This window comes from Panthera uncia, chromosome A2 (genome assembly GCF_023721935.1).
Source record: "Panthera uncia isolate 11264 chromosome A2, Puncia_PCG_1.0, whole genome shotgun sequence".
Lineage (NCBI taxonomy): Eukaryota > Metazoa > Chordata > Mammalia > Carnivora > Felidae > Panthera > Panthera uncia.
In genome coordinates this window covers 3,293,191-3,307,745 of record NC_064816.1, presented here as the reverse complement: position 1 = coordinate 3,307,745, position 14,555 = coordinate 3,293,191, and the positions used below count along the sequence as shown (strand labels likewise).

The window sequence follows — 14,555 nt, the reverse complement described above, 5'->3', positions numbered from 1 at the left end:
AGAGAAGAGAAGAGAAGAGAAGAGAAGAGAAGAGAAGAGAAGAGAAGGAAAAAAAGAAAAGAAAAGAAAACTTCATATGAGAATGACAGATGCCAGTCCGGAAAAGAAGGAGAGGGGAAAATGGGGCAAAGCACCCAGAAGTCACCCGATTTCAGTCAAATCAGTAACATTTCCTTTCTTCCACTGGTTAGAAGACACATTTGTGCTTGTTACATTATTCTTTCTAAAAAAATATTTTTTAAGTTTATTTATTTATTTTTGAGACAGAGAGAGAGAGAGAGAGAGAGAGAGAGAGAGGGAAAGAGAGAACGCAGGGGAGAGGGAGGGAGAGAATCCCAAGCAGGCTGTGTGCTCTCAGCGCAGAGCCCAGTGCGGGTCTTGAACTCATGAACTGTGAAATCATGACCTGGGCTGAAACCAAGAGCTGGGCACTTAACCGGTTGAACTGCCCAGGCGCCCCGCTATGTGATTCTTTTTTTTTTTTTAAACATTTATTTATTTTTGAGACAGAGAGAGACAGAGCATGAACGGGGGAGGGTCAGAGAGAGAGGGAGACACAGGATCTGAAGCAGGCTCCAGGCTCTGAGCTGTCAGCACAGACCCCGACGCAGGGCTCGAACTCACAGACCGCGAGATCACGACCTGAGCTGAACTTGGCCGCTTAACCGACTGAGCCACCCAGGCGCCCCCCGCTATGTGATTCTTTACACACTTTTTTCTGAGACAATAATCTGGTGTAGGTCCCTCCGTGTATGTCGTAGGAGAACAAATGTGTAGGTACAACAAATTGATCACTGTGAAATTCAGGATGTTGCCCTTGGCAGGTGGGGTTGCCACCTGGGCAAGTGTGAGGGACTTTGGGGGAAAACTAGCAAATTCCTTCTTCTTCTTGGAGGGAGGTTACAGGCGAGTTGACTTGATATTAATTCACAGTTGCATATTTGCTTTGTGGGGTGTTCTGTGTCTGAGTTTTTTTTTTTTAATCTGCAGATATGGGACGCCTGGGTAGCTTGGTCGGTTAAGCGCCTGACTTCAGCGCTTTTTCTCTCTGCCCTTCCCCCATTCACACTGTTTCTCTCTCTCTCAAAAATGAATAAATGTTTTTAAAAATTAAGATAAATAAATAAGTAAATATCCGCTGATATGATAAACCCCCCATTTCAGGATGAAGAGGGCCAGGGGTGGGAGGACAGCATTGGAGAGGGGCCCATGGGGGCCTCAACTAAACTTGGTTTTATTTGTTATTTTATTTATTGGAGTTTATTTGTTTACCTTGAGAGAGACACTGTCAGTGTGGAGCCCGATGCGGGGCCCGAACTCAGGAACCATGAGATCAGGACCCAAGCCAAAATCAAGAGTCAGACACTTAACCGACGGAGCCACCCAGGCACCCCTATTTTTTTTGTTTTAAATCGTGGTAAAATATACATAAAATTTACCACTTAACCATTGGTATCAAATACATTCACATAGTTGTGCGACACTGATATATTTTTAAATTTTTTATTGTTTAAGTTTGTTAATTTAGGGGCGCTTGGGGGGCTCAGTCGGTTAAGCGGCCGACTTCGGCTCAGGTCATGATCTCGCGGTCCGTGAGTTCGAGCCCCGCGTCAGGCTCTGTGCTGACAGCTCAGACCCTGGAGCCTGTTTCCGATTCTGTGTCTCCCTCTCTCTGCCCCTCCCCCGTTCATGCTCTATCTCTCCCTGTCTCAAACATAAATAAACGTTAAAAAAAATTTTTTTTAAGTTTGTTAATTTATTTTGAGAGAGAAAGAGTGTGTACTCAAGCAGGAGAGAGAGAGAGAGAGAGAGAGAGAGAGAGAGAGAGAGAGTTCCAAGCAGGCCCCACACTCAGCATGGAGCCCAACACGGGGCACGAACCCACAAACCGTGAAATCGTGAGCTGAGCCGAAATCAAGGGTCAGGTGCTCAACTGACTGAGCCACCCAAGTGCCCCCTGATATTTTATTCCTTAAATGAGCAGCGATCTGGAACAAATCAGGAGAATTTGTAAACGCTGATGAAGCAGGTTGTGGGAACGCGGCAGCGGGGTGCTAGGCTCTGGGGGCGGGGGCAGCCCTGATGTGTAATGTTTACCAACTTCCCTGGTGAAAATACTCCCATCAGAGCCAGCTTCAAGCGACCAACTCGATGTCACTAATGGGGAGTCGGAGGGGCGTTTGCAAGGTTTTTTTGCACGATTTTTTTCCTCTCTCTCTTTTTGGTATGCTGAAGGGGAACACACACACACACACACACACACACACACACACACACACTTGTAAAAGTATCAAGTTCCTCTGCAAGAAGATACCGGAAGCCAGCAAAAGTGGAGAGCGATTATTCTAAGCCCACCGCACATCACGTTGAATCCTTTAGAATATTGTTCACAAATAAAAAGTAAAACGTCACCCAAGCCACTCGGTAAATATAATGTGTGACTTTATCTGCAACCCAGCAGCTAAGTTGATAGAATGGCTTATTGAAACACGTTACATAACTTCAACTCTACAGTTTTCTTTTCGTAATTCAGAGCCCGGAATATTTTCTCCTAAAGTCTGAACTACCTGGGTAAACCCTAGGTCTCTGGCAAGACATCTCCTGTCTTCTAGAAATCCAATGACCAGGGGCGACTGGGTGGCTCAGGTGGTTGAGCACCTGCCTCAGCTCAGGCCATGATCTCACGGTTTGTGACTTCGAGCCCCCCATCGGGCTCTCTGCGGTCAGCACGGAGACTGCTTGGGATCCTCTGTCCCCCTCTCTGTCTGCCCCTCCCCTGCTCACATGTGCGTGCTCTCTCTCTCTCTCTCTCTCTCTCAAAAATAAGTAAACATTAAAAGAAGAAACAAAGTGGGGCTCTTGGGTGGCTCAGTCGGTTAAGTGTCCGACTTCATGCTCTCACAGTTCATGGGTTCGAGCCCCGCGTCGGGCTCTGGGCTGACAGCTCGGAACCTGGAGCCTGCTTCCGATTCTGTGTCTCCCTCTCTCTCTGCTCCTCCCCTGCTCACGCTCTGTCTTCTCTCCCTCTCAAAAATAAATAAACATTAAAAAAGAAGGAAGGAAGGAAGGAAGAAAGAAAGAATCCAAGGTCCAGAGAAGTCAAGCCACTTACTCAGGGTCACACAGCAAGTGAGCAATGGAGGGTCTTGTGGATTTCAAAGGCTTCTTTTGCAGAGGAGGAAACTGATAGTCAGAAAGGCAAAGGGAATTGAGTAAAGGAAGCTGGGAGGCCGTGCCGGGCTTTTGGCCGCTAAATCCCCAAGGCTCCAGATCCTACTCAGCGGCTCCAGGCTTGCAGGAGCCATGGTGGAGGAACGTTAGGCAGGCGAGGGGGTCCCGTGGCCGTGACCCCTCACGGTTGCCCATCCTCCCCAGTTGCAGAGCCCTCTGTTCGTGGAGGCCGAGAAGAAAGTCTCGTACAATTGCTGCATGCAGGGTACCATCTGCCTTCAGATCCAGATGGAAAAGAACACCTTCGCACCGGGGGAGGGAATTGTCTTCACCACGGAGATCAGCAACCACAGCGGCAAGAGCATCAAGACGGTCGTCTTCGCCCTCTACGCCCACGTGCGCTACGAGGGCTTCACCCCCAAGGCGGAGCGGCGGTGGCGGGAGGACAGCAGCGAGCTGCTCCGGCAGGAGGCCAACACCCAGATCGCGCCCTTCGACGCCACCAAGATCGTCAGCACCCTCAACCTCCCGCAGGTGCTGTCCGTGAGCAGCAGCACCCGGGACGGCGAGATCATGAGCACCCGCTACGAGCTGGTCAGCACGGTCCATCTGCCGTGGTCCCTGACCTGTGTGAAGGCCAAGGTTCCCATCATCGTCACCGGCGCGCCCGTGGATACCGCCGGCTCCCAGCCGCTGGAGGGGGCAGCGTTACCCGTGAGCCAGGAGTGCCAGAATTAAGCGCCCAAACTTCTAAATATTAAAAGTTTTATTGGACGGTATGAGCAGCCCTTTCTTTGTCTAGTAAGACAGGCTTCAGATGAGTCACGGTGGATGGGGGGGGACGGGGGACATGCCTGAACCTCCTTCTCACACCGCAGCCACTTAGGTATCGCTTTCTCCCGATGGCCAGGAGAAGACCAGGGGAAGGGACAAGACCTGGCAGTCGTCCCCGCCCCGGTTGGTGCTCCAGACCCATTTCCTTGCTGGGCTCTTACAGTGCCTAGACCTGGGGTCCGCGGCCGGGGTGGTTCAGCCCTCTGGGCATACCGGCGACGTGCAGTCGTAAGGGCTGCCCCACGGAGGGGAACAGGGGCTACTCCGAGCATGGCGGGGGGGAGTGGGGGCCAGAGATGTGGCTCACTGTCCTGCAATGCCCAGGATGGCCTCACCCCCGAGGATGACCCAGCCCCAACGGTCCACAGTGCCAAGGGGGAGAAACCTTGCGTTCATCATTTGGGCATAAAATTGGACACCAGAACAAATCCCCGATGGGTCAGGCGGTGCAAATCAGGGTGACCCCTCCAGTGTTTGTGAGTTACCTCCTCTCTCCCTCCCGCTTGTTGTGTGTATTTAAATGTTTACTTATTAATTTATTTATTTATTGACAGAGAAAGAGAGAGAGAGAGCAGGGGAGGAGCAGAGAGAGAGGGAGACAGAGTCCCAAGCACGCTCCTCACCGTCAGCACAGAGCCCAATGCGGGGCTCGAACCCACGAACCACGAGATCATGACCTGGGCTGAAACCAAGCGTTGGACACTTAACCGACTGGGCCACCCAGGTGCCCCTTGATGCGTGTATATAAATGTGTGCGGTATCCCAGGACCTCAGTAGGTCAGATGATTATGGGATGCAGAGTCTCCTGGAGGTCCATGGAATCCCCTAACCCAGTGAGTCTCACCCAGCCTGGCTCTGCCCCCAGGGGACACTGGGCGAGGTCTGGGGGCATTTGCGGTTGTCATGACTACGCCCCCGTTGAGTGGGCGGGGGTCAGGAATGCGGCTCGTTCATCCCCAACAGACTCTTTTTTTTTTTTTTTTTTTAATTTTTAAAAATTTTTTTTTAAATTTTTTTTTTTTCAACGTTTTTTATTTATTTTTGGGACAGAGAGAGACAGAGCATGAACTGGGGAGGGGCAGAGAGAGAGGGAGACACAGAATCGGAAACAGGCTCCAGGCTCCGAGCCATCAGCCCAGAGCCCGACGCGGGGCTCGAACTCACGGACCGTGAGATCGTGACCTAGCTGAAGGACGCTTAACCGACTGCGCCACCCAGGCGCCCCAACAGACTCTTAACTACAGAGAACAAACTGCTGTTTACCAGGGGGTAGGGGTGGGGGGATGGGTGAGATAGGTGATGGGGACGAAGGAGTGCACTTGTCGTGATGAGCACTGGGTGATGTAGTGTGGAATCACTATCCTGTGCACCTGAAACTCATATCACACTGTATGTTAACTAAGTGAAATTTAAATTAAAACTTAAAAAAAAAAAAAAAAAGAATGATCTGGCCCCAGATGTCAGCCCTGCTGAAGGGGAAAGGCCCTAGGCCGGGGAAATCCATGGGGGCAGGTGGCTGCCAAGCCCCGGGGTTGGGTCTGAGGGCCCCTTACCCAAGTCAGGGCCTGTCCCTCCTACACTCACAGCCTCCCGGGGCTACCCCTCTCAGGGCAGACGTCAAAGTCCTCCGGGCATACGGCCTGCACATCGGGCCCATGTCACATCCATGACCATCAGTCACCAGCACCTGACCTCCCCTACATTCTGTCCTCCCTGCAAATAAGAGTCCAGGATGCCTCGTTAAATTTGAATTCCAGAAGGACAGTAATATTTTAGCATAAGTACGTCCCCTTGCCGTATTTGGGATATACTTAGGCTTAAAAAAAATCATGCGTTGTTTATCTGATATTCCGGTTTAACTGGGTGTCCTGTATCTTATCTGGCAATCTGCTTCCTCAAGCAACCAGGAGACTCTGAACACAAATCAGGCACTTCGGTCCATTGGGTCCCCTTGGCACTCACCCTGGCCCACCAGGCTCCGCGCGGCCAGGAACGAAGGAACGACTTCCCTGATGTCACGCCAGATTCTTACTCTTCTCCCACTTCTCAGATCTTTGGCTTCTGTCTTCTTCAAAGCCACATCATCCATACCTCCTCTTTCAGGAAGCCTTCCAGACATACCAGTCAGCACCTCTCACCCTCCTCGGGTCCTGAAATATGGGTGACCGTCAAGGGTCATTTCTGCAGACGATAAGTGCAAATAATAACAGAAATGATGGGGACAATAATAAGACCCTGGCAAGGACTGGCTCATTTTCCATCAGGGTTTCCTACTTCCTCCTGGGCACATGGCTGGACTACATTTCCCAGTATCCCTTGCAGTTAGGTGTGGCCACGTGATTGGCCTGGCCAATGGGAGGTAAGATGATCATGGCCAATGGCCCTGTGACTGATCTGGTTAAGCGACGGAAGTCACTTCAGGGCCAGATCCACGCTACAAACTTGCCATAGGAACCTTGCTCTCTCTCTCCCCTTTTGCCAGCTGCTTGCAGAGGAGTGTTTGGAGGGGAGCTGCCCCAGGACACTTGATTCGCGCTTGATTGGTGCAAACGCAAGGAATAAAACTTTATTGAATAAACAACAAGTAACAATAAGTACATAACAAGTTGAAATTTGCTTATTCCAGCTACTGGTGTACCCTAGGATTTCTCCGCGTCTGCTACTCTGATTATTTTTGTAATGTTCAGTTTTTGAGAGAGAGAGAGAGCACAAGCAGGGGAGGTCCAGGGGGGGGTGGGGACAGAGAATCAGAGGCAGGCTCCGCGCTGTGTCAGCACAGAGCCTGATGCAGGGCTCAAACTCACAAACCCGTGAGATCGTGACCTGAGCCGAGGTCGGCCTCTCCACCGACTGAGCCGCCCAGGCGCCCCTAGTCTACTCTTATCATACGAGTAGCTATATTTATTATGGAGGCCTTTGGACATTTGGGGGGCATGGACTCAATGTGGCCACAGCCAAACCGGTCACGTCACCTTCTCCCCACCCTGCACCACCGGTTCACTCCTCAGCTCCCACGACAGTGAAGTTACCTGAGTCGCTTATTCTCCCAAATTCTGTTTGTTTTACTTCCTCAGCAGCTCTGTTAACCTGTCCACTTCTCTCCATCTCCCCTGCCACCACCCGAATCCAGGCCACCATCAGTGCTTACGTGGATGACTGCAGTGGCTGCTTCCCAAGGGGGCGTACGTTCACCTCTGCCGTTTCGTCCATTGTCCACACGGCAGGCAGAGAGAGAGCCTCTCAACACGGAATTGTGATGACTGGAGAAGCCCCGCCCACATGGCTCTTGGCTGGAGGCTTCAGTTCCTCGCCACCTGGGCTCCTTGGGTGTTCTTGAAACACGGCAGCTGGCTTCCTCCAGAGCGAGTGATCTGAGAGAGCAGGGAGGCCACGGTGACTTTTGTGACCGAGTCTCAGAGTGTTGGACACAATCGGTTCTGCCATATTTTGTTTGTAAGAAACACCTCACTCGGTCCAGCCCACACTCACAGGGAAGAGAATTAGGCTCCACCTTTGCAAAGGAGTGTCGGGGTGCCTGGGGGGCTCAGTCGGTTAAGCATCCGATTTCGGCTCAGGTGATGATCTCGCAGTTCGTGAGTTCGAGCCCCGCGTCGGGCTCTGTGCTGACAGCTCCGAGCCTGGAGCCTGCTTCCGATTCTGTGTCTCCCTCTCTCTCTGACCCCTCACTGCTCATGTTCTCTCTCTCTCTCAAAAATAAACATAAAAAAATTTTTTTTTTTAAATAAAGGAGGGTCAAAACATTATGGAGGGGCGCCTGGGTGGCTCAGTCGGTTGAGCATCCGACTTCAGCTCAGGTCGCGATCTCGCGGTCCGTGAGTTCGAGCCCCGCGTCGGGCTCTGGGCTGATGGCTCAGAGCCTGGAGCCTGCTTCCGATTCTGTGTCTCCCTCTCTCTCTGCCCCTCCCCCATTCATGCTCTGTCTCTCTCTGTCTCAAAAATAAATAAACATTAAAAAAAATTAAAAAAAAACAACACATTCCTCAACCAATCGCTTGACCAATCCCATTGGGTCCACCTTGAATATCCTTCTAGACTCTTCCTCTTTCCATGATCACACCCTGGTACAGCAGCTGGGGGGTCCACCGATGGATGAACTGATAAACAGGTGTGGTCCATTCATACAATGGAATATTACTCAGCCTTAAAGAGAGGAAATCCTGATACATGATGCACCATCAATAAACACGGAGAACGTCATGCTAGGTGAAGTAGGTCAATCAAAAAGGACAAGTCCTGGGGCGCCTGGGTGGCTCAGTCAGTTAAGCGTCCGACTCTTGATTTCAGCTCCGGGCATGATCTCGAGGTTTGTGAGTTCGAGCCCCGAGCCGGACTCTGTGATAAAGGCACAGAGCCTGTTTGGGATTCTCTCTCTCTGTCCCTCTCTCACTTGCATACGCGTTCTCTCTCTCTCTCTCTCAAAGATAAATTTTTTTTTTAAATTTCAAAAAAGGACAAATCCTGCCTGATCCCACTCACGGGGGTCCCTAGAGGAGCCCAGTCCACAGAGACAGAGAGTAGACGGTGGGAGCCAGGGGTGGGGCAGGGGGCGGGGAGTCAGTGTTTCATGGGGACAGAGTCTCAGTTTGGGGAGATGAGAAAGTTCTGGGGACATATGGTGGGGGGTGGTTGCACAATAGTGTGAATACACTTAATGCCACTGAGCTGTGCACGAGCTGTGCACTTAAAATGGCTAGGATAAATTACAGTAAATTTTATGTTGTATGTATTTTACTACCATTGAATTTTTTGTAATAATAACAATGCCCAAGGGGCACCTGGGTGGCTCAGTCAGTTGAGGGTCCAACTTTTGATCTCAGCTCAGGTCTTGATCTTGGGCTTGTGAGTTCAATCCCCGTGCTGGGTTTTGCACGGGGCATGAAGCCCACTTAAAAATCATGGGACACCTGGGTGGCTCAGTGGGTTAAACGTCTGACTTCAGCTTGGGTCCCGATCTCACGCTCCATGGGTTCAAGCCCCGCATCGGGCTCTGTGCTGACAGCTCAGAGCCTGGAGCCTGCTTCGGATTCTGTGTCTCCCTCTCTCTCTGCCTTGCCCCCGCTCACACTTTGTCTCTCTCTCTCAAAAATAAAATAAACGTTAAAATTTTTAAATAATAATACTCAAGTCTTTTTTTTTTTTTTTTTTAGTGTTTATTTTTGAGACAGAGAGAGACAGAGAATGAGCAGGGGAGGGGCAGAGAGCGAGGGAGACACAGAATCCGAAGCAGGCTCCAAGCTATCAGCACAGATCCTGACGCGGGGCTCAAACCCATGAACTTTGAGATCACGACCTGAGCCGAAGTTGGACGCCCAACCCACTGAACCCCCCAGGCGCCCCTATAATACCCAAGCTTTACATGGTCCTCACTGTGCCCCAGGCACCAAGCCGAGCTGTGGACTGAATCCTCTCCATCATCTGTGAATCAGGACAACAGCCATCAAGGGTCATCACTGCCCCCATTTCACAGACCAGGCAGCAGAGGCTCAGAGAAGGGCGGGGGGCGCCCAGGCTCACAAAACCAGGATGAGATCCCCTAACCACCGCTCAGCAGCGCGTCGGCTAAGGAGGAAGGGACGCATCTCAGAGATGCAGAGCTGAGGCAGGTGACCGGCCGGCCAGCGGCCCTCAGCATCAGTGAGTGGCCAAGCCGAGATGGCCCAGGGTGGTCTGAGCCCGTCCTGGGGGCTGCGGGTGTGAGTCCTCATTTACATCTCCCCTGGGCACCAGCGCCCTTTCCCGTAAAGCTTACAGGGCATCATGGAAGCAGCCAGGAACGGCGGTGCCCGAGCAGGGCTGGGAGTCTGAGCCACAGGCTCTCCGGACGTGGGCTTTCTCATCTGTACAATCTGTAAGGAATGATTACACTTAAAATAATGTGACTACTGATGCTCGCCATGACGGCTTTTATTTTTTTTTATTTTTTTATTTTAAAAAATTTTTTTTTTCAACGTTTTTTATTTATTTTTGGGACAGAGAGAGACAGAGCATGAACAGGGGAGGGGCAGAGAGAGAGGGAGACACAGAATCGGAAACAGGCTCCAGGCTCCGAGCCGTCAGCCCAGAGCCCGACGCGGGGCTCGAACTCACGGACCGCGAGATCGTGACCTGGCTGAAGTCGGACGCTTAACCGACTGCGCCACCCAGGCGCCCCATGACGGCTTTTAAATGTGAACTGTCATCGCTCACCGTGGCACAACTTGACATGTGGGGCTGGATCACTCTCTGTGGGGGCTTCCCTGGGGACTGTGGGGGCTGGGCGGCATCCCTGGCCCCACCCCCTCCACGCCGGGAGCACCCCGAGTAGGAACAACTCCAAATGTCTCCAGACACCCCAAGTGGAGGCAGAATCCCCGAGAGTTCTGAAGGCAGCATTGCCCCAGGTGGCAAAACCCCTGTGCGCGTTACAGGGTCGGGTGTCTCTGTGGAGGTAGTGTATCTGATAGAGTCAATGCTAATGAGATTCCCAGCTCTGCTATTTATATGCTGTGTGACCTTGGCTGAGTCACTTCCGTCTCTGAGCCGCAGTATCCCCACCTGTAAAACTCGAGTTCATCATTCGTCCCTCCTTCCCAAAGATGCAGGATCAAACAGCCTACGTCTATAAACGCGTCAGCCAAAGTAAGCACTCACCCCCCGGAAACTTTTGTCACCGCAGCTGGGGGCTTCTGGAAGATTCTGACGCACAATGGCGGCGGGGCTCCTGCCCCCTCCCCGCCGCCGCCGCCGTCGGCTGCCTCCCCTCTGGGCCCCAGATTCAGGAGACCACACAGGCGGGCGTTGGGAACACTTCCTGTGCGGTGGCCTGTGGTACCCACTGGGACAGGTGGGCCAACGGGAGAACACAGCTGGGACCACCCCACTTCCTGCCCCGGGGGGAGGTGCTTCTCACGTTCCTTCGCCCCCACCCCCAAAAGAACACCCCCCACCCCCCAGGAACCCAAGCCGCTGCACCAGCTGCCGCCTCCAACTCAGGGGACATAGGACAGGCGGGGCCCAGCAGCTGCCACCACGGAGCCTGCCCCGCTGGGAATGTCCTCCCCCCTGCTGCTGCCACCTCCGGCATTCCGATCCCAAGGGGGTGACCTGGCCTCCCCCGTGTCCAGGACACGTGAGCCCTGAGCGGGCAGGGCCGGCTGGCGGGGGGGGGGGGGGGGGGTGTTCTTTTGCCATCCTGGGTGACAGGAGACCCTCTCTGGCCGGAACCCCCAGATCCCAGGTGCCTCCACTCCTCACCTCAAGGGACTGTTCGAGGGGGAAGGGGCCGGTTGCCAGGACAACAGCCCCCCACCTCTGCCTGTGAACAAAGGGGCAGCCGGGAGAGCCAAGAACGGGGTGTTCTTTCCCCACCAACGTGACTGGCACATCCTGGCAGCTGACGCTTGGCGGGCCAGGCCCTGAGCTGCTGGGCCTGGCCACCCCAGACAAGGCCACTCAGTGTAGGGGCAGCAGGGGGTGGCTGCGGCCCTGAGGGATCTAGTTCCTGGTCAACCGCCCCTAGGCCTCTGTCCTTCCGGCACATTCTGACGAGGAAGTCAGCCCGCTCTGCCTGCAGGACTTCACAGAAAGGCCAGGGGGCCTCAGATGTCTGGCTCTGAGCTGGACGGGCCACCAGAGCTGGGTGGAAAGAGGCCACACGGAGCCCTTCCTTCTGCTGGGACCCCTGGCCTGGCATTCTGGGGCTGGCGGTGCCCAGTGGGACCTGACCGGCCCGGGAGGGGCCGGCCCAGGGGACAGTGGGTCTCAGAGCTGCTCCCCTCCCCCCAAGCCCGTACCTCCGTGCAGGGGACAGCGGGCAGCTGGCGCCATGAGGGCGGGGGGGGGGGGGGGGCGGGGACAGGCCAGGGCCTGCATGTTAAAAGACCCCCGGTTTCCCGCGGCGAGCCGGCACAAGGAGACAAAACCTTGCCTTCTGGCCATCGGGCCACAGTTGGTCAGACTGTCCAGCCACTGGCGTCGCTGGGGAAGACGTAGGCAGGTCTGCTGCGGCTGGGGTGTGGCTCCCAGGAAAAATACAGGACGCGCAGCGAAACTAACATTTCTTAGCATGAGTAGGTCCCTTACGATATTGGGGTCATACTTATGCTAAAAACTCTTCATTGTGTATCTGGAATTCACATTTAACTGGGTATCCTGTAATTTTACTCGATAAATCTGCAACCCACGGGCTCTCAAAGAGGCAAAACTAAACTCGCCAACGGCCTCCCAAACTCGTTCCTCTGCTGGTCCCAGCCCCGGGGAGGGCCTAGGTGGCCTCTGCCTCCCTGGGTCCCTCGCCACAGGCGCGAGTCAACCTCACCTTCTGAACCGTGGCCTGTCCACTCCCTGCCGTGGTCTCTCCCACCTACCCCCACCCTCCCTGCAGGCCTGGTCATGGGCCATCAGCTCCCGCCTGCCCTGCCCTCACCCCTGCCTTTCTCTGCCTCTTGAAGACTCCACCCCCCTCCCCAGAGACCTAAACAGGGCCTCCCTCCTCTCAATCCCCCGTTTCAACGATAAAGGCCAAAAGCTTCTGCTTGATGAAGCCCCTTCCTCAGCAGGGCTCCAAGCAACCCCTACTCCTGGTTCCCAGCCCCCTCTCCCAGAAGGAGCCGTGGTTGCCCAAAAGCTTCCTGCTTGTTCAAGACCCCAGCTATGCCCCCACCTGAGTCAGGTGCCCCTCTTCTCCGCCCACAGCCCTCCAGGGCTCCCACCTCCGCCTCTCCCCACCCCACCGGGGTGTAAGCCCAGGTCCTCCCCTAGCCTACCTGCCTCGTCCCCTCCCTCTCTCCCCCCCTGGATTGCTCTGCTCTGGCCACTTGGGCGGGCCTCTTCGCCCTTCTTCCAACACGGCAGTCCAGTGCTGCCCCAGGACCTTTGCACAGGTATTCCTGTTGCCCGGAGTACACCTCATCCGGACGGCCGTTTTCTGTTTCACCACTGTTCAGCAAAGCACACAAGAGGTGTTTAATACACACTTCCTGAATGAGCAATTCATCACGGTGCCTGGAATGTCCTCCTGTATTGCCCTTTCCTCCTTTCTATGACTTCCACCTTTTCTGTAAGACTTCCCTCAAGCAGGTGAGCTCATTTTCCCCTTCCTGATTTCCTTTATCCATAAGGCGGCCCAAGACATTTTCCAATGCTCCCTCCCACCCGCCCTTGCTGACCATGCTTCAGAACCTTCTGTGGCTCCCCGATGTCCTCAGGGCTCCTATCAGCCTGGCCCTGACCGAACTGTCGGACTTGGTCTCTCTTCGCTGACACCCTGCCCCCACCACATTCTACCCTCCAGCCTCTCGCTCTGCACCTTCACACTCTCTGTTCCCTGTGCCTGGAATACCTGTCCAGTGCCTTCACCTGCCTGACGCTGATTCCTCTCTCTCGGGACTCGGCCTAGACATTACCCTCCTGGAGGCTTCCCAGGACCACCCACAGCCTGGGTCCAGCCCTCCTCTGGGCTCCACTGTGCCTGTGTAGCTCCAACGCGGCCCAATCGCCTCTATTTTTTACCCTTGGGCACCAGAGCCAACTTACTCGTCAGACCCAGGAGACCCAGGACCCATGACACTTTTAAGGGCCCGTGGAAATGGTTCTTTTCAACTTATCTTAAAAATCAGGAGAGGGGCGCCTGGGTGGCGCAGTCGGTTGAGCGTCCGACTTCAGCCAGGTCACGATCTCACGGTCCGTGAGTTCGAGCCCCGCGTCGGGCTCTGGGCTGATGGCTCGGAGCCTGGAGCCTGTTTCCGATCCTGTGTCTCCCTCTCTCTCTGCCCCTCCCCCGTTCATGCTCTGTCTCTCTCTGTACCAAAAATGAATAAAAAACGTTGAAAAAAAAAAATTAAAAAAAAAAATAAAAAAATCAGGAGAAAAGAATGAATGCAATACCAGTGCAGTTGTAAAAGGTCATTTGCAATATTTTTTTCATGGAGGGAGGGACCCCAAAGTGCCTTAGGGCTGTGAAAGTGTTTTTTTTTTTTTTTTAAGTTTATTTATTTTGAGAGAGAGAAAGAAAGCGTGAGCAGGGGAGGGAGGGGCAGAGAGAGAGAGAGGGAGAGAGAGAATCCCAAGCAGGATCTGCGCTGTCAGTGCAAAGCCCGATGCGGATGGGGCTCAAACTCATGAACCGCGAGATCAAGACCTGAGCGGAAATCAAGAGTTAGACGCTTAACCCACCGCACCACTCAAGCGCCCCAGTGCTGTGAAAATCTGAATGCAGCCCTTCTAGTCCCTGGCAAGTGTCTCCCTACTGGGTTATAAGTGCCTTGAAGGTGGTAGAGGCTGAATCCCCAGGGCTGCAGAGCACGAGCCTGGTACACAGCAGGTGCTTAATAATTGTTTGCTGAATGACTGAATATGCAGTGAATCACTAGGTCCTCGCAGCCAGGCCTGACCTGGCTCACACATAATAAGAGATGCTTGATAAATGGATGGATGGATGGATGGATGGATGGAAGGAGGGAAGGGTCAGACTGTGGATGGAGGGGACACCTGGGCCAACAGAGACCAATCTGGGACCACCAGCGCCACCTAGTGGCACAACGCTGGTCTGT

General features: G+C 53.7%; 1 protein-coding gene and 1 long non-coding RNA gene across 5 annotated transcripts in view; one reads left to right on the top strand and one right to left on the bottom strand.

Moving 5' to 3' along the window:
* ARRDC5 (arrestin domain containing 5) overlaps window positions 1–3,950 on the top strand; it is a 16,856-nt gene extending 12,906 nt beyond the window's left edge. For 2 of the 4 annotated variants that reach the window (XM_049639676.1, XM_049639673.1), the window contains exon 3: window positions 3,376–3,950. In XM_049639676.1, coding sequence (XP_049495633.1) covers window positions 3,376–3,909 — 534 coding nt within the window. In that variant the 3' untranslated portion in view covers window positions 3,910–3,950. The remainder of the gene's footprint in view (window positions 1–3,375) is intronic. The other 2 variants (XM_049639675.1, XM_049639674.1) reach the window with 2 other exon arrangements.
* LOC125928888 (uncharacterized) overlaps window positions 1–7,697 on the bottom strand; it is a 14,409-nt gene extending 6,712 nt beyond the window's left edge. Inside the window, exons 1-2 of the long non-coding RNA XR_007459766.1 lie at window positions 7,154–7,697; window positions 5,968–6,155 (exon numbers count right to left, since the gene is read on the bottom strand). This is a non-coding gene — a long non-coding RNA (uncharacterized LOC125928888). The remainder of the gene's footprint in view (window positions 1–5,967; window positions 6,156–7,153) is intronic.
* Between the last annotated feature and the right edge of the window lie 6,858 nt (window positions 7,698–14,555).